This window comes from Centroberyx affinis, unplaced genomic scaffold, assembly GCF_046629955.1.
Source record: "Centroberyx affinis isolate AG114_WGS23_722 - 3 ecotype Tasmania unplaced genomic scaffold, CSIRO-AGI_Caff_v1 ptg010258l_1, whole genome shotgun sequence".
Taxonomy (NCBI): domain Eukaryota; kingdom Metazoa; phylum Chordata; class Actinopteri; order Beryciformes; family Berycidae; genus Centroberyx; species Centroberyx affinis.
The window spans coordinates 124,719-151,903 of record NW_027284783.1 but is presented as its reverse complement, the minus strand read 5'-3'; the positions used below and the strand labels follow the sequence as shown (position 1 = coordinate 151,903).

General features: G+C 41.4%; 1 protein-coding gene across 2 annotated transcripts; it reads left to right on the top strand.

Annotated features, from left to right (window-relative positions):
- Positions 1-2,200: 2,200 nt before the first annotated feature.
- LOC139640698 (peroxisomal succinyl-coenzyme A thioesterase-like) lies at positions 2,201-27,185 on the top strand. 2 transcript variants are annotated; one of them, XM_071514887.1, is made up of 11 exons: positions 2,201-2,228; positions 4,752-4,957; positions 5,604-5,703; positions 6,836-7,026; positions 7,724-7,884; positions 11,638-11,757; positions 12,041-12,123; positions 12,209-12,302; positions 14,831-14,911; positions 21,175-21,316; positions 23,869-27,185. In XM_071514887.1, exons 2-11 carry the CDS (start codon positions 4,765-4,767, stop codon positions 23,997-23,999), a joined length of 1,296 nt encoding a protein of 431 aa, XP_071370988.1. In that variant the 5' UTR covers positions 2,201-2,228; positions 4,752-4,764; the 3' UTR covers positions 24,000-27,185. The 2 variants fall into 2 exon arrangements, with proteins under 2 accessions (XP_071370988.1, XP_071370987.1); XM_071514886.1 differs by lacking the exon at positions 2,201-2,228 and adding an exon at positions 2,257-2,483.

The window sequence follows — 27,185 nt, the reverse complement described above, 5'->3', positions numbered from 1 at the left end:
GTGTAAATGCAATGTCCTGGGTTTGAATCTGGTCCAACATGTTTGCTGCATGTCCTCCCAGTCTTTCCTGTCTCTCTCTACTTTGATCTGTCCAATAAAGGCAAAAATGCCAAAAAGTTACTTGAAAGAAGACAAATGTCAGAGTCGCAACATAAGTTGGTGATACTCTGAAAGACAACAGAAAAGCTATACAACTGTTATTCATTTGAATAACAGTTGAAAACCAGCAACAAACAATAAATGCTTATATGCTTAGTTGAAAAAGGAAACTATTTATAATGGTTGAGCTATCTATAACAGTTAAAGGCAAAATCCTCAATACAAACCTAAATCCTAAACAAATGGATAGCCGCAGTGCAAAAAAAAATAAAAAAATAGGAATGGGTGTATACTGCTATAGGGTTAAAGATGCTCTTTTATACACTGACTTTCAAACTTTCAAAACACTCTTTGTGTCTACAGACGCATACATGTGTATTAAAACACTTAAAATTGGGTATAGCTCCGAAACCCTCACTTTAGTATTGATTTGCCACGTTTTGTGTTTCAAAACCAAAATGTTGTGTTTAAAGTGCTCCCAAACTCTGATATTTCAACTTGAGCACCCCTCTAACACCAATTCCAGTGTTTCAATGGCTGCATTGCACTGCTTATGGTGTTTCAGAACCTGATATGTGGTGTCTCCTTACTCCCTCTTCTAACAGTGTAGCCTATCTTTTCTTGATATCATAGTTAACTAACAAAACTTCTAAATCAATAGCTTATATCTATCAGATAACAAGGTGCTGGGACATGTTATGACGACGTGGACTTGTGATTTTACCTTGACCTATAGCCCCGATACCTGTCTTGTAGAGCGCCACGCCGAAGTCCATTGAAAATCTTGTAGTTTAACTTTGCCTTGTTTACTGGCAAACGTGTGTACCAGGTAGAACACCTTTTACAAATCTTAGGGGTCCACTGGTATATTCGGCATGCATCTAATCCGCCTAGCAATCCTACTTTAATTCAATAAATCTCATCATTTAGACAGATTGCACTGTTTGCTACCGCCTAACAAGGTGTAGCCTATTGTAGGCTGCTGGAAGATTGTGGGAATAACAGGCGAATCAGTTCTTTAAATTTTATGGGAATGGGAGATGCTTGGTGGCTTATATGGATGACGAATTTACCTAAGAAACCTAATGATTCATAAAGTGTCTTAAGTCATGTTCCACGAGTTAGGCTACCTTTGTCAGTAAGCAAGGTTACATTGACTTGCCAGATTTCTGAATGGAGTCTGGCGTTATTTTCTCTTCCTACAAAAAAACCTCAAAAAACACCTTAGGTAGCCTATTTTAAATGGGCGTCGTTTAGCACTGTAAAGGTCGTTAAAGAGCGATCACCAAAATGCTGGTTAGTATAGGAAGCTACAGCAGCAAAATAATAATAATAATGATAATAATAATAACAATTAGGCTACAATAACAATAATAATAATAATAATAATAATAATAATAGGCCTACTACTACAGCTATCATTCTATTATAATTATAATGTCATTTATAATCTATAATTATAATATAATTTTTATTTTTTTATTTATATGTTCCAGAATCACGTTTAACCTCCCCGAAGATAGGCTACAAAATGCAGTGTCATAATGAGCGGCAGTAAAGTGTCTGGTCAGGTACTATGTGATGTCCAAAGGTTATGGCCTGGAAAGTGTGTGAAAGGTTAGGCTACCGACATAATACGCTGCTGCAATGTGTGACCATAGCCTACAGCGCGGTAAATCTGAGCTTCCACGTCCGGCCACTTACGTTTTATGTCTACTTAGACTAGCCTACTTCAGTCAAAGTTTTTTCAGTTTTACTCCATGAAAGATAACGTGACACACGTCAAATGGTGCATTCATGTCATATGGGAATAGCCGGGGACCAATTGTAAAAAGCAACCTGTTCCTGATCAACCATAAACCAAAAATCCAGCTGGTAAGTTAGTTGTGTCCCGCCATGATATTGCCAGGGTTGAGATCACAAAATGACGTAGGCCCTAGGCTATGTGATGAAAATCTGTCACTTTGTTTAAATGAATAAAATAACCTCCTGAAAGCTGAAAGCGGTTTACCGTCTTTCACATGGGACATGAAGGCAACGTCAGAGATTCTGACATCATCACTACGCTGCAGTTCCTGCTTTTCTTGTATTCTGCTGTGGTCCCTTCGGCGTATTACAATACGTAACTAGTGAGTATTTGCAATTGCATGTTGTAACTGGTAGCGCACCAATTAGCTGGCTTGACAATTAAGGGCCAATCCGGTCTTGAAATATACCGTGGCAGAATGCAGAACTTGACAGGGGCATATAAGGAGAAACACTTTGCCTCCGCCTGCGACCAGCAGCAATATGAGGCTGAGGAGTTGATGTAACTTTATCACAGCTCCTCTGTGGACCTTGTACTTTCCTGCACAAGCGCAAGTATCTGCTCGCACCTGCCTCAGGTAGAGTTTCACAGATTAAGGTAAACTAAGTGGTAGACTATGCCAGCATGTGTTGACAGGTAGGCCTACGCATTTTGTTCATTGATGGTGACTGAAGCTATGTAGTCTCACTTAGCTCTACAGGCTGCACTGTTAGCAAATATGAAAATTTACCTGGAGACGTAGCCTAGGTAATGATTTGACTGATGATTTGATTAAATAATTCAGTTCAATCATGAAAAGATGTCATTTGGGTTTACAAGAGGCAAATTTACATTTGTGAATGTAGAATTTTCCACAGAGAATAAATCTTTATCTTTGTCAGAAAAATAACATATAATGTCTTTAATAGAAAATTCATGCAATAGGTTTATATAGGTAAGTGAATAAATCATGCCAGAAAGTGTTAACCATATTGCATTGATTAAAAAACGTGCAATAGTCTCACCTATACCATCACAAAAAGTACATTTGTTAGTTATGTCCATATATTTTTTATGACCTCGACCCCTCTGATCTTAAATTAGTCAGAGTAGATTTCTTTTTACACTTGTGTTGTTCCATACAAATTTTTGAACAGCTGTTTTAAAAATATATTGCATGTATTAGAAGAGTTCACAGGGGACAAGTCAGGGTACATTACAGGGGATATCCCTTCTGCTTTTCTCAAAAGGACTCTTCCGAAAATCTTCCTAGGAAACTATTTGGAAGGAGAGTTGGGTAACATAACCAAGCTGTTGATATCTTTTAAAATATATCAATTATAGAGCTAAAAGTTTCTTCAAAACCAAAAAGCTGGAGTGCTCGTATTAAGAACCTATGTTCCATGGTGTCAAATGCTTTGCTAAAATCTAAGAATAAGATGAGAGTGGATGGAATCGGCATTTTCTGTCAGTTCTGTCTATGATGCCAAAATGTGTTAGTTCATTTGAATGTGCCGTTTAAATCAAGGCATTTCAAATATACTTTGGAAGAGTGCCTTGGATCTTTTATTTGTTGGTAAATAAATCACTATCACCCATCTTCCCTCATCTGAGATTAAAGCCTACTAACTACATCCCCTTTAAACTTATTAACTAATATAAGAACACTGGCAGAGTGGTTAGATGGGGAGTACAAGTATGAACTCATAACCTATTTTTATGCAATGAACAATTAAGGTTGATTGTTTCAATAGAGGTAAACCAAGGGATTTTAATATATGGAAATTGAACTAAGGCAACTCACAGACCTACATTTTTATTCCATTGTAAGTTTGAAGTGTTTTGTTTATTTTATTTTGTGTTCATGTCTTTTCACCTACAAGCTATTATAGCTTCACGCTTTTATTTTGAAGGATAACCACCCAAACAGGTCCATTATGTTAGTGTTTGGAACTAATGATGCAGGCTGTTCCTGACGCAAGACAACTTTCAAGTTCACTGTGGCGCAACAGAAAGAGTGAGAGATAAAACAGAAAAAGGTGTGTTCTGGAACCAGGGTCAAAAGTGCCATCTCATGTTCACAGTGCTTTGGGAAGTACAGACAAGCCTCTACTACTCCAAAACAAAAGATCACGTGTACAGAGGGCAGATAAAGATCCTGCAAGTTTACTTGTCAAACAAGGTTGCATTGGATGGTAACTTGGCCGATGAGAATGAATGCGAAGCCCAAGATTCATTGTGGGAACGATAGCTATAACTTACAGAGCCATTTGAAACAGCTGGGAAAATGAACAGTTGTGTGTCTTAATTGATTGTGTGCGCAACATCAAGCACACAGCCCATCTCAAACTGTAAGGAAGCATCTTTGTGCTCACTTTTGTGAGAAGATAATTTTCTCCAAGACAAATTGAGAAGAACTTTCTCCACAATGTCCTAATTATTGACTTCTTCCTGCTTCTTCCTGACTGGAAACTCTCACTCTCTTGCTGTTACATTGCTATTGTTTTTGTTGTTGCTCTGTCCACCTACAAGTAAAACAAATGGCTGGATGCAACAAGTCCAGACAAGTCCTCCAGGGGTTGTCAAAAGTCATTTTGGTAATCGAATAGGAATTTTTTAACTGAAGTAGAAAGTGAATAGAAGAGGTCTGGCAACACACTTCATCAGTGTGTTGCCAGATTTTTGAAATTTGCTTTCTCTACATGGTGTGAATTTGCTACTGCCAGCCTAATACTATATACAGTGTAAAAATATATATATATAGTGAAAGGCGCTTGCTCTTATCTGTCCATTATTGTGTCCTCTAATATATATTCATTAATTAAACTGTATCCCTTGCAAATCATTCATTTGCAATTCTCCACAGACCATCATCGACTATGTCTGGGACTGTCACTCCAATTCTCTCTGTTTTCCCCACACGGGGTCTTGTGGATAACAAGTTCAAGGTGATGGTGGAGAATCTGACTCCAGGACTTCCGGTAACACTGCACTCCCTTCACCAGTCTGAGGACAAGGATTACTGGGAGGCCTATGGCCACTATGTCAGTGATGATAGAGGCACAGTGACTGGTAGGTTTGGTTCCTCTTCAACAAGTAAAATCTTTCTGGATCTAATTAAAATCTTTACTTGTGAATTTTTTGCCCTCAGGAAACATTGCTCAAGCCCAAATTGCTTAAGTGGTGGTTTCAAACAAAAATCCTTAGAGCTGATTTGATGGCTGTGGTTAAAGGACATGCTTGCAGGATATTTAGGTACATTTAAAGCTGCAGTAGGTAACTTTTATGGATTCATTTAATTTTTAATTTATTTAGAAGTAATAAAAATAAATCAAAGATGAGCAGGATAATGTCAGAATCTCAGAAATGGTGGTAGCCCCATTCCTCTCCTGTTCTCATTTGAATGTGAAATGTGTGGAAACTCATCCGACCAATGAGAAGTCTGAGGCAGAAGACACGACTCTGTCCTGTCACTCACTAGAAGGAGTGGGAGGCGTGTCATTCCTTGTGTCTGTTTGAATTTCCGGAGATTTGATCTCTTTCCTCCCAAACTTACCTACAGCAGCTTTAAATTAATCTCTAGTGTGTGAAGCCAGCTTGAAAATCAAGCATACATTCTATAGTCTACTTTTGTTTGTCTTTTGTTGGTGTAAGTGTACTTGTTACCAAACTATACAAACAACTGTTGTTCTAAGTCAAGATTTTATTGCTTTTGTAGTTTCTGAGGATACGAGTATTGGAGGAACGTACACAGGAAAAGAAACCATGGGTTTGCTGTGGAGTATGCGCCCTGTCCCAGGCAGCCGGACAGGCCTCAGGTAACACATTAACAGTTCCCTCTAACGTTAGAGCTCCACTACCAGCGTCGCGTCGCATTGCCATCACCGTTCAATGAGGGAGAATGCGTGCGTCAGCCATCGAGAATTGAACCTCGGCTATTTTTTCACTTGGACGCAGCCATCAGACGCAACGCAACACAACGCCAACGCAACGCATCTTTCACTACTGGTGAAGGAATCATTCCTTCGATGGCTGACGACTGATGGCTGTAGTGGAGCAGGGCCGTAAGGCTGTGACCACACAGGAAGATGTTTAAAGGTCCCATATCATGGATTCCCCTTGCCTCTTTGATTATAAAGGAGTTGGATGTGCTATCTAAACATGGTGAAAGTGTCAAAACGCACGGTCGCCAACTAAATCCACACAATCCATATGAGAAAATCGAGCCTCTAAACGAGCCGTTTGGACTTCCGTAACTTTGTGGCGTCACAAAGGTTCGCTCATTATCATGTTTGTAAGAAATAATAGACTAACAAAGTGTTTTTTTCAAAGCGGTTGAGCGGTTGTCATTGTGTATTTTCGGAGAGTTTTTCCTACCTGTAGCTGCCGGGTCTGTGGTGTCTCACGTTTCACTCTTGAAACGGTTAGCCAATCGGAACAGAGGGTCGTTAATATTAATGAGCCTTAAAGACACAGCGACAGAAACAGCCTGTTCTTGGTAAGGCTCAGAGAGATGCTGGAAACTGAACATGTAAAAATGGATTGAGAGTGTTTTTGGTACATGACACCACACAGACAGCTTTGAATGGACCTCAAGACATAAAAAAAAATACTGGAAAGTGTAGAATATGGGACCTTTAAATGCATCGCATCAGACACACAACAATGTATTTCTCAGATTTTGTCTCTGTCATAAATAAGCTCACACTGGATGATTAGGCAAGGTTCTGCAAGTGTTTCATTCCCACAAAATACTGCAGCAGCTGATTTCACTGACTAATACAACTTCAGCCAGAGAGGGAGGAACTAACCAGTGACATCAGCTGCTGCAGTATTTGGTTGGAATGGCACATGACTGATTAACACTGATTAACAGTAATCTGGATTGTCGAAGGTTGCATACGGTGATGGTTAAACAGAATCTCCATGCTCTGCCTTTTTGCCTCTCAGGCTGAGGAAAATGGATATCCGCACCCCCATGGTGGTGTTAATCTCTGTGTACAGAGAACATGTGGTTGAGGGCTTCAGGGAGCGTCTTCCCATGGCCTCAGTAGTCACAGAAAGATGGTACATGGCACCAGGCGTCCAGAGGATAGACATCAGGGAGAGAGGAGTCAGAGGGACCCTCTTTATACCTCCAGGTATGCCCGCATCATCCAAAAAGACATGGTTCCACTCTCATTCACATCTTCACTTAATTTCAGAGAGCTCTACAGGGTTTTCAGTTGGTAGACCAGCAAAGCATCAAAAGGGCCATAGTTTTTGACCAGCGTAACAAAGCACAACAATGATTTAGTAAATCAGTAAAGTGTCCCCTTTAAGAAATACAGTAGATGGTTGTATAAAAATATTTAACTGCAAATGTGGATACAATTCTGAAATTGATCTTGATTGAGGAGGCAGTGGTGTATACTTTTGTCCATTTGATTTTTTTTATACAATCATTAGTTTCTGAAAGGGGGCAGTTCACTGATTTTAAGAAATCAGGTTGTGCTTCGTTCTATCCCAAAAAGATTCTTATCAAAAATGTTGAGATGTATATTCCAGAAAGTCAGGGAATTTGATTAATTCTCCAGGGCAAATTTTGTAAATGGGTCACTTTATAGGAATTTGCTGGAGTGGACACCAGACTGTTCACTCCTTTAGATAGACAACATTCACTGACAAGGAAGGAAGAATATTCTTAGGTCATGGAAGCGCTTCGACTTAGTTACGGAAAGTTGTGGAACAGTCATGGAATTTTACATCAGGATCATGGTGGGAACCCTGGTTTTATTTCTATGAAATGATTTGTTTTTTCAGAGTAAGCTTATAGTGTCCTCTTCTGCCTTGCCTCAGGTCCAGGACCCTTCCCTGGGGTGTTGGATATGTGGGGAGGGGGCGGAGGGCTGGTGGAGTATCGTGCTGCCTTGCTGGCATCCCATGGTTATGTTTCTATGGCGCTGGAGTATCTTTCCCCCGATGAGCTCGGGACACATATAGGGTTAAGCTATTTTGAGGTGTGTGTTGTGTTTTTTACCTCTTACTTTTCCACCTTCTCATTCTCTGTCTCACTCTGTGTCTAGTGTATCAGGTGTTTTATTGTTCTGAAATGTTATGTGAGTACAGAGTCCAGGTGTGTGAACTGTTACCCAGTACTGCTGGAAATGAATGACCTTCACCTCACCATTTAAGGCCTTAAATGGCATTCAAATATCTTGAATACAGATATTAATGAGTGGGTTATTTTTTCAATATGTTGTGTAGGTTATTTTTTAATTAAGTTTCATTTTGATGCACCTATAAAATTGGATAGAGGTATTGACAGATTTTCTCCATTCTGTGATATTTAGTCAGGACGTAAGACAAACAAAATAAGGCAAATGCCATAAATTGTGTAGTTTCACCAAAACATGTGAATGGGACTGGTAGTAGTGTTGGTTTTATTTTCTTATGTTGTATTATATTACTGTACTTCCAGTTGGTCACATTAAGTTTGACCCACATGCATGTCCACTGTTAGATTAATACAGAACAGGATTAATACAATATAATAATAATAATGACCTTTATTTGTATAGCACCTTTCATACACAACATGCAGCTCAAAGTGCTTTACATCAGTAGAAGGCAGATAAAAGACAGATAAAAAGAAAAAAATCATATAAAAGAACAGCAAAATGCATTGCATTAAAAGAATCAAATCAAGTAAAATAGAACGATAAAAGAACACTTAAAAAAGGCAGGTTTGATATGGGCCTGTAGTTACTTAGGACCCCACAGTCCAAATGTGATTTCTTCAACAGTCTCAAGTGATGTATTAATGATTTTGAGAGCAGAGTTTGAAACCGTATTGAATACCCTCTTAAAAAATGTAGTGGGGACAGGGTCAAGGGAGCAGGTGGAAGATTTGCTCTCTATTACAGTCTTATAAAGTTCTGCAACAGAAATACTAGTAAATGCCCTCATGGATGTTTGCCTTTTACAAGGTTGATTATTGAAATTACCAGCACTTGAAGCAATACTTAGGATATAGGATTCAGCAGTTGGTCAGTGGTGGAAAACAGTGTTCTAGGATCACTCCCGCTCTCTGTAATGATCTTTGAAAAATGGGCTTTTCTTGCAGCACGTACAGCATTGTTATATGCAATTAAAGATTCTTTATAAATGCTATGATGGACCTCAAGTCCAGATTTTCTCCACTTCCTTTAAGCTGCTCTACATGTTCTCTTGAGCTCACAGACAGAGTTATTTATCCATGGTGATATTTTGCCACTTAACCTCTTTTTGACCTTGAGTGGGACCACTTTGTTCAGTGTATTACTCAGATTGTTACTGAAGGCATCACCCATTTCATGTATGTTTTCATGAGTGCAGTTCTCTTACAAGCTCTGAGAACTTACGTTCTGCTGTTGCATCTATGAACTGCTTTTGAACAACAATTTCTTTCATGTTCCTGGTTACAATCAAATGAGCATCAAAGAATGCACAATAGTGGTCGGAAACAGAGACATTAGACACTGATACATTGTCATCATCATCATTGTATCATTAACCCTTTCGTCACAACCAGGTCGAGTGTGTTACCATGTTGGTGTGTAGTCTCAGTGACATGTTGAGTTAGTTCTAAACTGTCCAGTAGGTTGATGAATTCCATAGCCTTCAAATCAGACTTATTTATGTGAAGGTTTAGATCACCATTCAAAATTATTAATTAATAATCACAACTGGTGATAATAACTGATGCCAATTAACAGAATTCTGGGAGAAAAAATGATAGTTGCCTAGGTGGCCGATAGCGTTAAAATAAGTACTGGAGCCTCAGCCTTGAGGACAAAGGCCAGATATACAAAAGACAAGAACTCTCCTAGGTATTGTATAGGTAAACTGATCTGAGTAGATTGCGGCTATTCCACCCCCTTGTCTGCCCTGTCTAACGGACTGATAGAATTTGTGGTAGTGTCTTGACCGTGGGGAGAGATGGAGGGTGTGGAAGGGTGCTACATAGGAAGGAGCGGGCAATGAATCCGGGGGTGAGTTTGATCCCACCATCAATGAGTTCTTCCATTTTGTGGGTGAACCCTAGATGAGCACCAGTGGGAGAGAGGAGAAAAGCAGGGGGAAAGGGGGGAGGATGATCCGGAGGACTGGAGAGACTGGGGCCAACAGTTGTTGTCCAACGGCTCTGGCAGGTCACATGGAATATCCTGGCTCTGAGAGTGCTGCTGATCTGTTTGTTGTGGATAGACAGGAGGCAACTCAAGAGTGGTTAACCTTGGGCTGCTGATATCGGGACTGCAGCGCATTAGGGCAGGTGGCAGATGGGAGATGAAGGGAGTAGTGAAGATTCCCCATTAGTAGTTTCACCCCTAATCTGTTTGGATGTAGGCCATCAGGTTTGAAAAGCGTTTTTTGCATCCCCAGAACAGATTGAAATTATCAATAAAGTTCAGTCACTGCAAATTTGGAAAGCCATGAGTTCAGTGCTGGGAGTCGGCTGAACTTGTTGATTCCTCTGTCCACTGTTAGTAGGGGACCACATAAATGATTGAATCTTTAGTTGGCCAAGTCTGTCAAACAATTTTATAAAGTCCTGCTTTAGCAGTTCTGACTGCTCTCTGCGAGTATCATTTGTCCCCACATGAACAATGATTTGATTTATTCTTGGATGATCAGACAATATCTGGGGGATTTTAGCTTTGATGTCACTGACCATCGTGCCTGAGGAAACATGTTTTCAACATCTTACCGCTGATGTCTGTGATTGCGGAGTCTACCACGATAAGAGTGGACGCTCACTCATTTGATCCAATGGGGTAGCTATTGTTTAGTCCTTTGACTGAGCAAGCTTTTTTTGGTGGTTCTCCCTCTGTGCGCACCATAATCCGTCCTTGTTCTCTCTTGTGCAACTGGTCAGCAGTGCCCTCTGTTTCTAATTCCTGCAGATATTGTAACGGTTCAAACCTGTTCTCCAGCCGTAAGGTTGATGGTGACTGCAGTCTCTGATTTTTTGCATCTTTAGTTGGCTGTCTGCTGGTGCAGGTGCCCGGTGTCGAATGAGCTGGCTTCCTTAGCTGTGTTCCATGCTGGACTACGGTTCTGCCTTCATCCTTGGGCTTTACACCAAACTTGTGTTAGGTTGTGTTACTGTGCTAGGTTGTATCAGCTCACCGATAGGAGACATTTGTAGTGTGTCATGAAATTCTCCAGCTTTTTCCAATGCAAGAATCCTGGTTTCAAGTACAGCAATCTTCTGTAACAGTCGAAAGCAGTCCATTCATCTTGAAGACTCTGATCTGAGGGGAGCCATATGTTATCCACACACCACACTGCAGTTAACAGTTAAAAAAAGTTTGAAAATAAGTGATCACGACCTCTGATCACTTTAATCCTGTAGAAATAGTAATTAACAGGAACCCCCACTCATGGTTTTGAGCAGTGCAGCAGGAAAAACAGGAAAGTAATGCCAAAAATAGATAAGCAGGCAAGGAGCAAAGCAGTTTCTGCTTTGCTCCTTGCCTGCTGGAAAGCCTGCTGGAAAGCAGGAAGCACAAAAACATTTATTTTGCTGGTGTCCTTTGTCTTAAATATATAACTTTTTAAGACCTTTTTAATGCTATCTAATAACGGTTATTTATAGTTTTAGGACTCAAATACAATTCCAGGTAGCAAGATCTTAGAGTTTTATATTTGGCTTCATGAAACCTGCAGATCCCATGATGTAATGTTTTGTTTCCTTCCCTGTCATATCACCATTATCTACCTCCCTACAGAAAGCATTTACTATTATCCAGGAGCATCCTCTAGTGATCAGTGACAGAGTTGGGATTTGTGGTCTTTCCCTCGGCACAGCAGTGACCCTCACTATGGCAGCTTACAGCAACTTAATCAGTGTAAGTAACTGAAAATATCCTGGAGATGTTCTTTTGTTTGACCTTGTATCAGTAGTTCTCAAACATGTAACATGGAGGGCAGAGAGTCTACAGGTTTTCAATTGAACCAAATATTACAGCTGCTGATTCCGCTAACACACCTTAAAGCACAGAGGAGGAACTAGTCAGTGAAATCAGTGGCTGTAGTGTTTGGTTGGGATGAAAACCTGCAGACTCTCTTGGGCCTTGATGGCACATGGTGGAGAACCAGTGACTTATAGTGTATCATTGTGTGTTGTTCCAGCCCCGTTGCTGTGTTGGTATCAGCGGCAGCCACGTCCTTTCAGTCGGCGAGTCCATCTTTGGTGTGTTTCAAGAGGTCAACAAGTAGGTGTCCTGCTTCGCGGTAACATAAATACAGTACACAGCGTTTTACAGTAGGAGTAACAGGAACAACCGCTTGTCTTGTCAGGAATATCCACAAGGCACATCTGGATGAGCAGAACCGTGTGATATGGCGTCACATGATTCTACCGATCTCCTCTGACCCCAGCAAGAAAGTGGATGTAAGTATATGTACTCTTATCACACACTAGAGTTAGACTGATATATTAGGTTGCCAACGTATCAGGCCAATATTGTCCTCATCGTTCACATCTGATATGATGCAGTTTGTTTGACTACATATTTATTGTAGAATTGATTCAGTGGGAAACTCAAGAGATCCAGATTCACTAAAGGGGCTGAGGTGAACATGTATGAACTATTGTTCTGAAACAGACATATCGATAGAAACTAATGGTTATGTTAAAAATAAATGATAAAAAAATGATGATGCCTTCTGAATAAATATTTTTTTTTAAAAACATTACAGAGTTGGGGTCAGTGTTATGAGATTTTTTTAATTTGAACCCCAGATAGTTAGCCCAGTCCACATCAGAGTCCCGGCACAGCGCAAAAATGAATTGGAGGTTAATGCATCGATGTAATCCTGCTTTTTGTTGTGGTTCAACACATGAACGTAAACTGCAAGTTTTATACAGTGGTTTAGTATAGCATTAGTGCAGTGGTGTGTTAGTAGCTGTAATGATTTCTTTAAAACACTGACCTTTTGTCTGCACCCCATTAAAAAAAACTGCCAAATGCACAGTGGCCTACCCTTATCTTAGTCTTCTCTTGGTGTTTTTTAATAATTACCTCATGAAGGATTGAGTTAAAGTATTGACCATGTCACAAAACTTGCAATCTTAACATAAACTCATGACAATGTATTTTGTGACTCATGTATGGTCCACTAGGCAGGCAGGGTAGAAAAACAAAAAAATTGTCTAGTTTTCTATCCTACCAACTAGTTAGTTGCATTCATCTGACGTCACAGGTGTAAATCAGTCCATGATTAGATTGCTAGAATGAAAACCAGGATTGAGAACTACAGCACTAACATCAACTCAAGTCAGACAGCAAGGGGGAGGGTTTTTTATTCTATAATCTCAGACCAGATCAGAGGGCGCTCAGATTAGAACAGGGTATCAGCAGGTATCAGCAAATTGAATTTAATGCTTTTTAAGACCTTTTAATGCCACTTTTAAGACCTTTTAATGCCACTCTGAGGTTGTTTGTTAGCATATTCCTTGACAGATATTTATGTGCACTGAAGTCATCCAGTAGCTGCTGCTGAAAATGCACTAGATTTTTTTTAATCAAATGTATTTCTGCTGAGACACATCTTTATGCGTATTAGACAGGTATGGTCACGGAAAGAGTGACAATAAAGGAGATATTTAAGACCCCTGGGAATCATATTTCAGACTTTTTAATGACATTTAAGGCCATATTTTTTGCAAAATTGATTTAATGCTTTTTCATACTTTTTAATGACCCGCAGATACCCTGTAGAAAGGGGCTTCAGGACACAAGGGTGCAAGCTTTGGTGGATTAGTTTTACAGCTGAAGCGGTTTGTGCTTGCAGCTGGTGGTGAAAGGACTATTTGCTTGTACAGTGCTGTTTTTGAGGACTTGTTTGCATCACAACTTGATTTGCATAAACGTCATAGTGAATAAGACAAAAACTCTATGCTCTTAGCTCAAGCAACTGAGGCTCAAAAAATTTGCAAATTGGCCTCGTAAAACAATCTTGGTGAATCTGGACCTGAATGCTTTGAATTTTCTTGGATCTTTTGGCATGAAAATGGTCAGATTGAAAGAGTTTGAGTTTGACATCAAAAAAGTAAAGCTACAGCCCGTTGTGTAGTGGTTTGTATTTCCCTCCTACAGTTCAACATGTTCATGTTCTGGCATTGTTCACACATAGGTCGATACAGAATTTTACCAGTAATGTTACGTCGTGAGTAGTGAAATTGGTGGAACTGATTTACCAAATCCTTTTCACACACGAGCCCGGTAAATTTACAGAACAGGCTGCATGTGTGGAAGGGGCTCTGGTGGGTCAGTGGTCTAAGGCACATACCATGTAACCATGATGTCCTGGGTTAGAGTCCGGCCCAGGACTTTTGTCACATGTCACCCCCCTCCGTCTCTCTCTTTCCCATTTAAACCTGCAATAAGCGATTTCAGACCCTGTAACCAATCCTGAAACTAACGTGTGCTATGTGGAGATTTCCGTGAGACGTAATGATATAAACAGCCACACACGCGGACCAGCTGTGTTGTTGTTTTCACCTCTTTTCTAAAGCTTCATGTCAAAGTCGGCCCAAGTAATGGCGAATCGATGAAGCGAGCGAGTAAACATTTTCAACTAGTAAACGTGCTACCTACCTCTTCACTTGTCATTGTGGGACATGTAACCTTCAGTGGGAGAAAAATCTGGCAAAGCGAGACTGGTAACTGGCAATATTTCTCCGTAGGTACGTTTATTTTAGCCATTAGCCTTTATGCACGGTTTGTCCTTAAGGGCTGCCGTCACCCAGTAGCTTTGCTGTGTGTTTACAAAATGTGTTGCGGTTGCTGTCACCCTCTAGTGATCAGAAAAATCGCTTAGTGTAGCTTTAATAAAAAAATACCTAATAAAAAAGGCAGAAATGACCACAAAAAAATCTGTCCTCTAATGTGTTCCTCATGATTAATGCTCTGCTAGGTGGGGAGGATAAAGTGTCCGCTGTTATTGGTCTGTGCTGATGATGATCAGAACTGGGCCACAGTGGAGTCTGCTGAAGATGTGAGTACAAACACACACACACACACACACCTGATTCCAAGAGGATAGATGCTGCAAAGAGATCTTGCACTCACAAACTGGAGAAAAAACTTTAAGGTAGAGCCCTGCATGGGACTGTTTTTTTAATCCTGCTCCCGCCCGCTCCCGCTGGATTTCTGACCATTACCGCCCGCTCCCGCAATGTGTGTGTCATTGACCACCTGCTCCCGCCCGCAGCAAAGTTAAAAGCACCCGCGAGATTTGCGTCGGGTCCCGCGGGCGGGATCCCAATCCCAATGCAGTCCTCTAGTCCCACCTGTCGGTAATAACGTAGCGAAATTACGTTCTAGTGACAACTGAGAAATTTGTCCAAATGTCAGACTTGCCTTGCTTTGGTATTGTAATGACCTGCTTTGATTTTCTTTTCAACTGCATTTGTTGACTCCGTCTCCATCCTTCTGGTTAAATCTCGGGACCCGCAGTTTATTTTTTGACCGCGCGCAGCAACGTTAAAACCACCCGCTCCCGCGAGATTTGCGTTGGGTCCCGTGGGACCCAATGCAGGGCTCTACTTTAAGGCCTCTATTCACTTTAAGATGCCATCTTACAAATGTTGTCGTTTCTTGTTGCGCTGTTTTTCAGATTAGAAATCGTCATTCTGATGGGTCTACAGTTTTTTCATTTTCATGTTCATTTTAAAGGCATACAGAGTGGGATTTTCCCCCTTGAAATAGCATAAACTCATCCAAAAATGATCTTACTCAATCATTACTTACGGCCCACTGGTAGCCTGTGACAGTGTGTGTGTGTCTGCAGAGAGCCTGCCTTCTGCCTGGATTTTCTTATTTCTGAATATTCGGGACGTTTCTAGGCGTCAACCTTTTGGCAGTGGGTGTGTCCGCCTGCAACCAATACCACTGCTAAATCATTCTAAAATCTAAGATCTCAAAGCCCACTGGCTACGGTAGCAGTCCTGAACCCTAATACAGAGTGACTGGAGTTCTGGTCAGAGCTAGTGAGTGTGAGCTGGCAGCAAGCTACTGTTGTTAGCATAGCTTCGTTATAGTAAAAAAGCTGATATACTGTAGCTAGCTAAGCTTACCGGCACCTGCCAGTCCAACCAGCTCTTCATCCTCATCCTCTCCTTCAATACTCGCCGATGGGTGAAAGACAACCCCAGATTCAATCTTGTTTTGGAACGAGTCTTGTCTCAGTTTTTTTTTTTTTTTGTACTTTATTTTGTACTGTTTTGTACCGTTCTGGCAACTGTGTTCAGGGGTGCTTCGCATTTTGTTGAGCTAGGGAGGGGTCAACTTTGAAAGTTGTGTTTATAAGCTACAACCGACAGAATCCTACGCAGTATGCCTTTTTAAACAGAAATTTTTGTTCCTAGATAACACACTGACAGAGATCACTTGTCAGTCAAACAGTGTGGCCAGTAATGAAGCGAAGCCTGCAAAGCTAGTTCAGGCAGGCAACTCGAGTTGCGCTACTCATGCAACTCTTATCAAGTGCCCCCCTCGCAATAAGGCGGTCTATTGAAGCTCACTCTCTATCACACATTGCCATGTTGCTGCTACGCTGTTCAGACTGCCTATCACTGCTGCTCAGTTGTTGCTGCTGCTCACCATACGTTTCATCATCTTAAGTTTGGTTCTGTTCATTAGCGTTTTATGAGCTCATGCGTTTACCTCATACCTCCTGGCTCACTACCACTCTGCTGCTGTGTTCTGCTGTCATGAGGCTTGCTGCTTTGTTTTTGCTGTGTTTTGCTCATGCTCAAGATGTTGCTGTAGGAGCTCTCCTAGTCTGCTAAAGGCTTGTCAAAGAAAGACTACGCCTGGTTCACACAGAACGCATAGCGGCCGTGGAATGGCCCCGAAGCGGAGGCCGCTTCCTTTCAGCACCCATGTTAATGGATCAGTTTGCTCCGCTTGCGGCTTGCGATCTGGAGCGCCAGTTTCGGCGTCTGGTCTATTTTCTCTGCGTGCCGCGGTGCGTATTTCACAGGAAAACACCATAGAAATACACTATAGATGGTCATATCTCCATTACATCACCACTGAAGCGCACAGGGTCTTCACCTGAAAAGCATGCCTTTGGGCTAGGTGCATTAAGTGGCGTAGAATATTTCTCTTAATTCAAGATACTGCAAGCGCATATCTTGCCATATGTTCAGAGAGTGCTCTGCAGCTGCTGGCTCAAGTGAGAAGTGCAGCGTAGCATTTAATGGGTAGGCTCAAATAAATGGATAGGCCGCTAGGTAGGTAAGCCATTGGGCAAGCTGGCCCAGGCACCCATACCATAGGCAGATTCTACAGTTCCATATTGAACATGGTTGCATTACTTTATGTGCCAATGAAACGGCACATAATTGCAGCACACTCATTTTGGTGGCTTAGGTCTGCTGCTTTGGGGGGTTAAGTACTGAAGTCTAAGGCTGCGTTCACACATTGCGTTTTTTTGTGTGGAAAAAGCGCTGCCTGGAGCGTTGTGCAACAAACAAAGGCTTACCAGATATTCCCAATACACGTCCAGTATAATCCCATACTGTCTTCATGTGCCTTGTTGCGGTAATGGAAATTCACTTACTACAACGACCAATTTCTCCACCGGCACTTTGACTTTCTGCATATTTTTTGTTGTTGGAGGAAATGGCCTCTCCGTCATTGCGATTGGTTGGCTGAGAAAAAAACAGTTCACGTTACCCGCTGGTTTTCTGAAAAGTTGAACATCTTTCAACTTTTGAAAGTGCTCCGCTCTGCTGAAAAAAAAAAAAAAACGGCTTTAATGAGAAAAGGGCGCTGGCAGTTGGGGAAAAAAGGCTGTGTGAACGCAGCCTAATTCCGCCAAAACTTATTGTGTGTCATAACAATTTAGAAATATTATTAATATCAATATGTGATATCCTGACTGAAATGGGCTGTTGGTCTTCTGCAGCTTACCTTTGGCCTGGAAGCTGCCATTAGAGGGGTGGCCACACATTGGGTACACTAAATAGTATATTCCCTTCGATGGTCGATGGTGCCTAGTAGGGAATAGTTACACGGTGGCTAGTACCTGGTCCACACATAGAAGGCTCACTAAATAGTATATTCTCCTCAATGGTCAGTTGTGCTCAGTAGGGGAATGGCCACACGGCGGCTATGCCTGGCCCACACGTAGAAGGTTCCACATAATGTTAGAATGACCTTGCTTGATCCTAAGGCGGCATGGTGGCTCAATGGTTAGTACTGTCGCCTCACAGCAAGAAGGTTGTGGGTTCCCGGTCCTTTCTGTGTGCAGTCCCCGTGTTTGTGTGGGTGCTACGGTTTCCTCCCACAGTCCAAAGGCATGCAGGTCAGGTGAATTAAAGACACTAAATTGCCCATAGGCATGAGTGTGTTTGTGTAGTACGGTGTTTGATGATATACGATTTATATTATCTAGTAAAATGATGTATATGACATAGGATATGATATACAGTGGTGATCAAAATTAGAGAACAATTTATGAACACTTGATTTTTTCATAAATAATGTAATCTTCATTGCTCAAAATTTGAAGGATTTTTTGTTGAGGCTATACCATGCTACTAGAACAGTGTTTTACAAAATAACCAAGGCACTTCAACAAAAAACCTTTATTTTGCGAAAAACACAATGATCAAAATTAGAGAACAGCAATGACTGTAGCACGGAGAAAGATTACAACTAAAATTTCTGAAGGTTACAACAGTCAACAATTAGTAGGAAGTGTACAGGCCCTTGCTTTGAATGACTTCAGCACATCTGCGGCCACAGGACATCACTAGTCTCTCACACTGCTCTGATGTGATTTTGGTCCACTCTTCTTCCAGTCTCTTCCACAGTTCAGTGACTGTAGTGGGTTTCTTAGCCATAACTTTGTCGCCAAAGATTTTCCAGAGGTTTTCTCTTGGGTTTAGATCAGGACTCTGGGCTGGCCATTTCATTATTTCAATGTTTTCAGCTTCAAGGAACTGCTTTACCCGTTTTGCTGTGTGACAGGGGGCATTGTCCTGCATGAGAATTGCTAGCTGATTGGGTGATGAACGCAGGGCAGGAACCGCATGTTGTCGAAGAAGGTTCTGATGAACATTTGCATTCACTCTGCCATGTAGCTGTAGAAGAGGCCCAACTCCTGCTGCAGAAAACATTCCCCAGACCATGACACTTCCTCCTGCACCTGTCACTGACTTCTTTACACACTTTGGGTTCAGTCTTTCCCCAGTTTGACGACGAACATAATGTTTCCCATCGGACCCAAATAAATTAAACTTGCTTTCATCACTAAAGTGAACTTTGGACCAGTTCTCCTCTGTCCACACAACATGTTCCTCAGCAAAGGTTAGTCTAGCCTTTTGATTCCTTCTGCTAATGAGGGGTTTGGTCACTGCAGTGCGGGCTTTCAGTCCAAATTCTGTTAAACGTCGAGACACTGTATGACGAGACAGATCCTTACCCCGTTCAGCGCTGAACTGGCGAGCAATTCCAGCTGCAGTGTTGAACCGATTGCCCATTGAGATTCTCCGCATTATCCTGTCCTCTCTTGCATTTGTCTTTCGTGGACGACCAGCCTTCTTGGGGGACTTGAATGAGTTTGTGATGTTGTGAAGACGCAATATTCTAGAAATCACAGATTTGGAACGACCAACTTCTCTTGCTATGGCTGAAAGGGTCATCCCTTTGGCCTTCATCTGGACAACCTGCTGCCGGAGGGTTTCAGTCACTTTAGAACGGCTCACCATCTTGCAAAGTCAGTGAAAACTGGAAAGTTAGGCTGCCAGTTAAATAGGGTTTGTCAGATAATTAAGGAAATAAGCACCAGGTGTCAGATTAACACCACTAACTGGGAGGTATCTGAAAGTGTTCTCTAATTTTGATCAGTGTTCTTTTTCAAATATCTCATTAAAATTCTTTAAACTGTGCTTCAGAATATATGTAACTCATGAAATATGCTTAAAAAACTGCTCTTTTACTCCTGTTTGGATAATTTCAAATAGGAGTAAACAGTGACCTTGAAATTTAGGAAATTGTAGGTTGTTCTCTAAATTTGATCACCACTGTATAGTAGGTATATGATGTAGTTAATGATGTGTATGTATATGTGATACGATATGACATGTACTGTATATGATGCAATGTAAAGCCCTTTGAGACTTCCTGTGCACCAAAGGATTTTCCCTTGGAAAGACCTACTGGATACTAACAGCAAATGTAAAAGCTTTCATGAACTGGCCATATGTTGAATCACTGTGTTATCAGTGTTGGGGAAGCTACTTGGAAAATGTAGTGAGCTAAGCTACCAGTTACTCTACATTAAATGAAGCTCCACTACATTGAAGCTATCCCCCAGAGAAATGTAGCTAGCTAACCTACGAGCAACATGGCAAAAGTAGTTTGCTTCAAAGCTACTTCTTTTTTTTTCTTTACATTGAACCAACTTCATGCCAAATCAATGTTATCGCAGTGATCAAGAAAAACGGTCAGTCAAACAAATAGGAAGGCAAAAAAATGTTCAGTTCAGTTGTTTATTATAAAACAAGTGCTTTTGCAAGCAACTGCTCTTATAACAATACCAATTTGGCAACAAAAACAAGGACTGGTATGTGATGTCACTGTCATACGGAAGTGCTTCCATCGGCTACACAGACACAATTCCTCCGTATGGCACTGGTGTCACGTACCTGTCCTTAGCAGTTTTATTCCAGACCACAGCAGAAAGCTCCGCTGCGCTCGAGCTTTAGAAATGCTTGGGAAAATGTAGCTTTTGTGGATGCTACTGCACTAGCTGATCAATAAAACAGCTTCACTAGTGAAAACGCTATTTGATTCAAAAACAGCGACGCCAACACCTCGCTACTGAGAAATGTAGTTAAACTAGTAGCACCGCTACTAGCTTTGGACGCTGCTTGTAGCGACGCTACTGCCCAACACTGTGTGTTATACAGTATCAATCGGTGGTGGAGAGTACCAAAATGACCATCTATTTACAGGAAAACTTTAAATTTGGTTTTGCAGTTGTTCACTTTAGCACTTCATTGGTCAGATGTAGAATAAAATCATCCAATTTGAGCATTTTTTTCTTCTATTTGTGAGTGCGAGCTCATTGGGTTTTTGGGCCTGTGCACCTCTGATTTTGCAGGTCCAGCCGGTATAATAGACACAGGTTCTGTTTGTGCTGTTTTGATTCAGAGAGGCAGGCTTCATTTTGGTGTAATGAGTTGTGATGGTTGAGTAAGACTGACTTGAGACTGACCTCTGATCTTTGATCTTTGACCTCAGATAGCCAAGATGATGCGTGCAGCGGGCAATGAGCACCTGCTTACCACAGTCACTTACCACGATGCTGGACATCTCATTGAGCCGCCCTACACACCCCACATCAAAGCTAGTAATTTCATATTGCAGCACACACGAGAGAAAGGTACGTAAATGGTACACACACACACTCTCACATATTTTGTAATTATTTTGTAGCATTGGTCATCTGGCTAAAGGGCAGTTTATAGTACAGCGATTTATCATCACCTGATGGACATTGCTACAAAGTCACCAACATCCCATCATCGCTCAACTTTAATTTTGTTGCTCATAAAAAGTATAAACACTACAGCGATTATAGAAAGCATCAAGACATAGAGGCAGAAAATCATCTAGTTACTTTACTTTTTACTATAGCTTTATATAGCAACTAGTTGCTTTACTAAGTCAATATTAAAAGTAACTCAATAGAACTCAGAGTGCATTCAGGTTACCGACTTAAAAACTTAACAGCCTTTATGTCTTCTGGTGACGTCCTCACTCGTATAGAAATCATCACTGAATACACTACTGTTATCTACTATTATCTAAAACAAGGTAGCTTTCATTCATTCGGGATCTGATCGTCTTTATGGTAAACTAGTTGGATCACAGAGGCAGCCTTGATTAATCATGTCTGGTCTAAAAAATAAACAGCGGATAGCGCTCACAACACATTGGCAAATGCTTTCAGGTCCCTGATGCCCAGCTAATGTTTATCAATGTTCTCACCCTCTTCTTCGATCTGTTCAAAGTAATGCAAATATTTCCAGGTTGTGAAGTTTATTATTGTGTCCATTCTGAAAGCGAATCGGAGCCTACAAGCCTCCACCGCATGCCAACCACAGCTACTGCATAATCTGCTTTTAATGATGCCATGTAATGGAATATTTTTTTACTTGCACTAACTAAAAATGTAACCATTTGAAAGGAAAATAGTAATACAGTTTGTAAATATAATGACTGGGACTATCACCAGTCTGCAGAATAGATACTGTATGTAAAAGCTTTTCCAAAGCTGCTTATTTTTCCCTCTTTCTTTTTAAATAAGATATTAATTAATTATTTAATTATATAATAAATAATTAAATAATAATAATTCAAATTAATCTGTTTTCTTTATCCTGGTCTAGAGAAATAGCATACATTGTCTACTCTGAGTATGTTTTAGTCTACAGTCTATTCTGTGTTGTTGAATGGGGTTTGGGCTTTTGGCTTTTACTAAGACAAGACAGGAACGGGAGTAGCTGTGTGCGCATTTTTGCACTCGTCAGTTTTACATGATTTGGGAGGGGGGGTGTTCTAATAGTTTCTCATGGGTTGGACAGAGAAGCTTATCTTTTATTACTAGCCAGCCATGTTCATGCTTGATTCAAACATGTCAAATGAAATGTTTCAATCTGTCGGCAGGCTAACATTTATTATTATCCAGGCTAAACAGCTGTGATATACCATCGGTGGTGGTCCTGCTACCCAGGATTTTGCCTTTTTAATTCCATCCTTGTAATCTGCCCATTCTTCAGCATATAGGCACGGCAACATTGTAATTGTGTTTTATTATTTTTCTACTAATGTATGGTCTTCCATTGCTGTTGATTACTGTTTAGTTTGAGCTCAGAGAATTAATTGACTTTAGGGTCCGTGCATGAAGTATAATTCATTTGCAGTTGTTCACGTTGTATAATGAAAAATCACATTTTTCGGCGTATTTCCTAATTTCATTGTCCTAAGACGTGCAATGCAATTCAGCGCGCCAAGCGTCAGCTTGTTCCATTATCCAACTTGCTCAGATTTTTCATTATACAATGTGAACAACTGCAAATGAATTATACTTCATGCACGGACCCTTTAGGATAAGAACGTTCCATAATGTTGTTATGACAACTGACCCAGCGATGGAGTCAAAATTAAATCCAATTTAAGTCAACGGCCATCGCAACGATGACAAATCGCTCGAAGTATAAACAACATGTTGCGATGGTAGCAACGATCATAAATCACTGCCCATGCTATAGATCTGCCCCATGGTATAGATCATAAAAACTGCCCTTTAGGATGTCTGATTGTGAAAGACTTTCTGTGCATGTGTGTCACTGTCCTCCTATTATCATTATTATTGTTATTATTATTAATTCTTCATTTAAAGGCAGTAATTTAATCATCAAGCACTGGCAAACCCTGAAACAAATTCATTAGTTTGGGGTTCAATGGAGCGTTTTAGTGTCACATGATGGTCTAAATGCCGTTTCAGAGGCTTTTCCACCCTGACAGGAATAAAATTGGGGGAAACACTGAATACAAAAAAAACTAAAATGGATCACATTTGAAGATATTGAGTATTGGCACTAGAAGGCACTCCGCCAAGGAGGTTAAGTTTATATCAGTATCAGAGTTCAAAAGGCCATATCAGTCTAACTCTGGTGTGCGTGTCTATGGGCATGTGTTCTTACTTCAACCATTGAGAGGACTGCCTTACTCAGCTGCCTTACATATCATACGAAATCCAACAAACTGGAGATGTTTCAGTGGTCATAACAGAGAAAGCCATGTTGGGGATGGATTTATATTTAGGGTTAGGTATTAATTAGTTATGGAATGACTGTATAATGGAATGTCCTTTCAAATATAGCTGTGTGTGTGTGTGTGTGTGTGTGTGTGTGTGTGTGTGTTTTGCAGTGGTGTTGCTGTGGGGAGGAGAGACCAAACCACATGCAGACGCTCAGGAAGACTCTTGGGAGAAGATCTTGGCTTTTCTACAGCAGCATCTGTACCCCTGTCCCAGCAGCGCCCCCCAGGCCAAGCTATGAAGTCGTACACAAACATACAAAGCCCAGGGCCTCGTTCCTCATACGTGGATAACTTGAGTTAGCTGGATATGTTTGTTAACAACTTAACGTAAGCCTGGGATTTTCTGTTCCTCAAAACAAGCTTAAAATTTAGTCAAACTTGTTACCAGGGCATCAGATCCTTAAGCTTAAACCTGCAAAATTGGAGGTTTAGAGTTAGCTGGATTATGACCGGGACATTTTACACTTACCTCATCCATGAACCCATTTCCAGACTTGGCTGGTCCTTTCCTGTTGGTTGAAATGGCGAGCTCTGTTGCTAGGCCTCTTGCTGCTAACAGTGAGTCCTAACGGGGTATTTCACAATCAGAAAATCACAGAACTATTTTTCTCTGCCGCAGCACAGACTGCTGTGGGGTTGCTAGCCATTGCTAGCCTCTTGCTGCTAATAATGAGTTCAAACAGGGTTTGTCAAAATATCTTCAAACAAGACTAGGTCAAAACCTAGTATATGGCTGGACCTTGTATGGGTGTGCCACGTGCCACGGCCGACCAATGGCGTAACTTCATCACTCAGTCAGTCAGTCAGTCAGTCAGTCAGTCAGTGAGTGACAGACATTCGCGTTTATAGGGCTGGCCCCGCTGTTGCGGTCCAGCCAAAAAGCCAGTCTGTGAAAACCATATTGTGACCAGCCAATGTATTTATATTCACAGCCTGGAAAGCAGCAGCACCGCACCATTTCCACTCAGTGGACCTGATCTGCATTAACTAGATCACGCCACCAGTAACGCACTTTCACTCCACAGCAGTCTGTGCTGTGGCACAGAAAAATAGTTCAGTGATTTCCTGATTAGTGGAAGTGTGCGTAATGGTGATAGTGTGTCATGAAATCAAAGCTAATTTGAATTCACTAGTGCAGTGCCCGTTCGCTTTGAGCCCCGCTGCTGCACTGAGCGCTGTTCGCTTGTTTATTCAAAGTTTATTAATATTGAACGTGTTGCGTGTCCAATCCAACACTGCATGTCCTTGGGTCCCCAGCAATACACCCGCCAAGTGTGAAGTTGATCGGACGAACAATTCTCGAGATATGCGAAGGACACACATACAGACAGAGATTCCTTGCTTTATAGTATGATGTGCATTGCAGCTTTTCAGCTTACTCTCAACTTCCTGTGGAGCCTATAAATGGCTTTTTTTCCCATGGCGCAGCCGAGGGCATCACAAAGCACATTCAGGTCAGGCAGGCAGTCATCTGTCGCTGAGATGATGTGCTTCGTGAGATGGCCTCTAGAGGGCGTCTTTGACTATAAGACACAGTGTTTCCCATACAGAGGCACAAAATCAAAAGTTGGTCAGTGTATAGAAATTGATCTAAATCGATCACTGATGCGCGCATCATGGAAGGTTTGACTTTTGGAGATGCAGACAGCAGACCAGCAGCATTGTACTCAATCCATAGAATCTCCCGGCGTGAAAACAACAGTGAAACTTAACATTCCACAATTTGCTCCAAACTTGCCTGTTAGTAACAGGATTTGTAAACAGTAACACGTCTTCTGCTGCCCCACAAACTTTTTAATGGTAGGTAACATTATTACCTTGTGGTATTTTCAGCAACGTGGAATTAGGTAATTTAACCATGTCGTAGTGCTGCAGTGCATGGAATTGAACACACGCGCCGTGGGTCTATACACGATCTGTGCTATATATTTCTTTTAGATATTTTGACAAACCCCATTTGGACTCATTATTAGCAGCAAGAGGCCTAGCAATAGAGCTCACTGTTTCAACCGACAACTGACTCGAGAGCCGTATTTGTCTGCAGGTCCAAGTACTACAGGTTGGTATTAGCCTAGATTAAAGGGAAACTTCGCCGATTTTCAACCAGCATTGTATCATTACAATATGGGTAGTATATGCAAATGAACAATGTTTAACTTCCCTCCATGTTGCCTGCACCCAGAGCTCCCTGCTCATTTGCCAGCAAAAGTCGGCCTAAGACTACAAACTACGTTTCCGCATTTTCTGTAGTGGTGCCTTCAAGGACGGTAAAATGTGGGTCTCCCAAAACACTCCTGTCCCATGCTACGCTGGCGATACGGAAAAGCAGAATATCATACTACTAAATACTTTAAAATATCAGTATATTTGGAAGAAAACCAGTTTCATGATACAAGGCCGAATATCGCACTGTTGAATCAGACACAACAGAGTCTGGAAGAGGAGGCGACCACCAGAGCGGAGCGACGTTTCAGCCGCAGCTAAGCTAAGCTGCTAAGTTTCTCCGTGATTCATCCAGAAGAGCTGAATCTAACACAAAAAAAACAACTACCTTTACAATATAATGTCGGAGCAGAGATGTGGCGCCACTATTACAACTTATGAGGCTGAATATAGTGCTGTGGAATCAGACAAAACAGAGTGTGGAGGAGGGGGCGACCACGGGAGCTGTAACAGCGTCAGCCGAGAGAGACGCACCTGCAGCCGGGGAGGCTGAACACCTGTGAACGCCCGGTGATGATCGTCAGGGGGACAGACAGAAAACTCCGCGCTGCAACAAACTTCACGGTGCTTTGGTGAACCTGACTTTATTTTCTGAAAGAATATTATACCAGACTTTGCCAACTCTGAATACATAACAACAGCGAACAGCGACTGTGTTAACTTGACCTGTAACTTGCGGCTACATCCAGCACCGTTCAGCACTCAGTAAGTTGATCCACATAACGTAACTGACTCCAGTGCGCTGGTTTGTTTTTTTTCCTTCCTTTCGATCCTTTGAAAACGGGTGCGATTTATCCAGAGTCGACGAGGAAAAACGTTTTGTAAATGAAAATAAGCATCAGTAAAGAGATATAATGCTGCTTTGTCTCTGCTAACTTTGTCTTTGGTGCTACACTGACGTGACACACCGTCAGAGTCAGTGACACGCGCAATGCATTCTGGTTGTTGTAGGATATGGGGAATCTACAGCCGTTTTTTCTGGTCATAGGGCTCCAATTTCAAAAATAATTGCACATTTCTACTACATGGGTGACCTAGTTTTAATAAATCATCATATTCACAGCAGTGAAATAGGCCTTTAATTAAGCAATGTACGGGTGGGGGAAGGACGGGACGGTCTGTGTGCGGTCTTATGGCCTTTAGGGCCCCGTGGGAAAGTTTTTTTAAAGATCAAAAATTTGCATGGGAATGTTCCCTCAGTC

Excerpts from the sequence above, each read along its gene's own strand:
- LOC139640698 (XM_071514887.1), top strand. The coding sequence starts at position 4,765 with ATGTCTGGGACTGTCACTCCAATTCTCTCTGTTTTCCCCACACGGGGT. Across the intron at positions 11,758-12,040 it reads CTTACAGCAACTTAATCAGT|CCCCGTTGCTGTGTTGGTAT; the intron begins GTAAGTAACTGA and ends GTGTTGTTCCAG. Across the intron at positions 14,912-21,174 it reads CAGTGGAGTCTGCTGAAGAT|ATAGCCAAGATGATGCGTGC; the intron begins GTGAGTACAAAC and ends CTTTGACCTCAG.